Source organism: Humulus lupulus, chromosome 9, assembly GCF_963169125.1.
Source record: "Humulus lupulus chromosome 9, drHumLupu1.1, whole genome shotgun sequence".
NCBI classification, from domain to species: Eukaryota; Viridiplantae; Streptophyta; class Magnoliopsida; order Rosales; family Cannabaceae; genus Humulus; species Humulus lupulus.
In genome coordinates, this window is record NC_084801.1 from 11,504,877 (window position 1) to 11,506,630 (window position 1,754).

General features: G+C 32.5%; 1 protein-coding gene across 1 annotated transcript; it reads left to right on the forward strand.

The window, feature by feature from the left end:
* Positions 1 to 306: 306 nt before the first annotated feature.
* Positions 307 to 1,501, forward strand: LOC133800477 (uncharacterized). The gene has a single exon (XM_062238443.1). The coding sequence runs from the start codon at positions 398 to 400 to the stop codon at positions 1,322 to 1,324; it is 927 nt and encodes a 308-aa protein (XP_062094427.1). The 5' UTR covers positions 307 to 397; the 3' UTR covers positions 1,325 to 1,501.
* Positions 1,502 to 1,754: the final 253 nt, after the last annotated feature.

Genomic DNA, 1,754 nt, shown 5'->3' on the forward strand with positions numbered 1-1,754 from the left:
AGCGACAGTTGTCATAGATAAAGACCACAATTTCAGCTTGATCTAGGTTTACTCTTAACAATCAAACAGCCATAATGAATCTGAGCAGTGACTATTTTGGATGCTTCTCCTTTCAAAATCTTATATTATACTTATTAATTGAATATCTAAATTCTGCTCTAATCACCATAACCTTAGATGAGGACATATTAGTAAATAAAAAGAAAAGAAAGGGAGATGATTGTAATTAGAGTAATTCAATTATTTGGCACCTGTACCAACTCCCTATAAAAACCATATTGATTTCATTTGTGAGTTATGACAGATTACCAAACTAGAATCAATCAAACCACTCTGATTTCTCTCTCTCTCTCTCTCTTTCTTCTCTTTCTCTCACTCAAACACCTTCAAAATAAACATGGCTAAACAACCACCATATCTAATGGAAGATCCCAAGAAATTCTACAAACCCAATAGAGAATATACTAATAATAATAATTATTATTACAAGGCTAAAGGGATGTATTTTTTTGCTTCTATTTTCTCAGTCTTTATTTACATTTCAATATTTTACATTTTCAACCTCTCTCCTTCCACTCTCTTCTACAACGCCAAGTTTTGGTTCCTCATTTCCAACACTCTCATCCTCATCATAGCAGCTGACTACGGCGCTTTCTCTTCATCAAACGACAACTCACGAGACGCGTACGACGAGTACATGATCACGCGCAGTCGTAGCGAAACGACAAGGCAGAGTACGAGTGCTCCGTCGTCGTTTTTGTCAGAGAAACGACAACAAGACCAACCCGATGACCTAATGCAGGAAAAGAAAGAAGATCGAGAGAAGAAGAACGAAACCCCAGAAAGGAACCTTCAAATGGTGGTAAAAAACGACAAGGTTTTGAATGACACTACTACTGCTGCTGCTGAAGAAGGAGAAGATATCCAGGTCAAAACGATTGTCGTTTGTCATGAAGAGAACAAGAGCACTAAAAAGCAAGAAGCTAGAAGAACTCATCATTACAGACGAAGCAAGTCCCAGAAGGTCAAAAGGGTAGTGATGGAATTTGACGAGAGTGCTTATTATAATGATAATATTATGAAGAAGAAGAAGAATAGTAGTGGTCATGTTTTGAGGAGGTCCGGGACTGAAAACATGGACCATGGAAGTTATGTATCGAAAGATTATTATTATGATCATGTTGTTGATGATGATCATGATGATGTTAGTGAGTTTTATTCAACTATGTCAGATGAAGAATTGAATAGAAGAGTAGAGGAGTTCATTCAGAGGTTCAATAGGCAAATTCGGCTTCAAGCGCAGTTTTATAATGATAATAATTAGAAAATAACAACTTCAATTGAATTGAAGTTATTTGTAGAGAAAAAAAAATAATGTTAATTCCGATCGAAAAGTTTTGTTGTTTTCTTTTCTTGTTCTGTACTTTTTTTCAATCTTTTCAACTTTGTTATAATTACCCTATAATAATATTAATTAGTGTAAAAATACTTGGACGTACTATATATATATTGTAATATATATATACTATAGTTAAGTAAATAAAAAGCTACTTTTATTTAGTTTGTAAATTACATACATTGATATATATATGAAATGAGTTATTAAAGAATGATGACTAAGCACTTATATTAAGGTCATTTGTATAAATTGTATATATATATACGAACCCTTTTATTTTACTATAAAATGTGACTGTATATACATATACGTAAATAAAAGTAATAATATCTTTTAATTAAAGTGAATCAATTTT

Bases quoted from the DNA above. Each gene is read 5' to 3' on its own strand.
- LOC133800477 (XM_062238443.1), top strand. From the start codon at position 398: ATGGCTAAACAACCACCATATCTAATGGAAGATCCCAAGAAATTCTAC.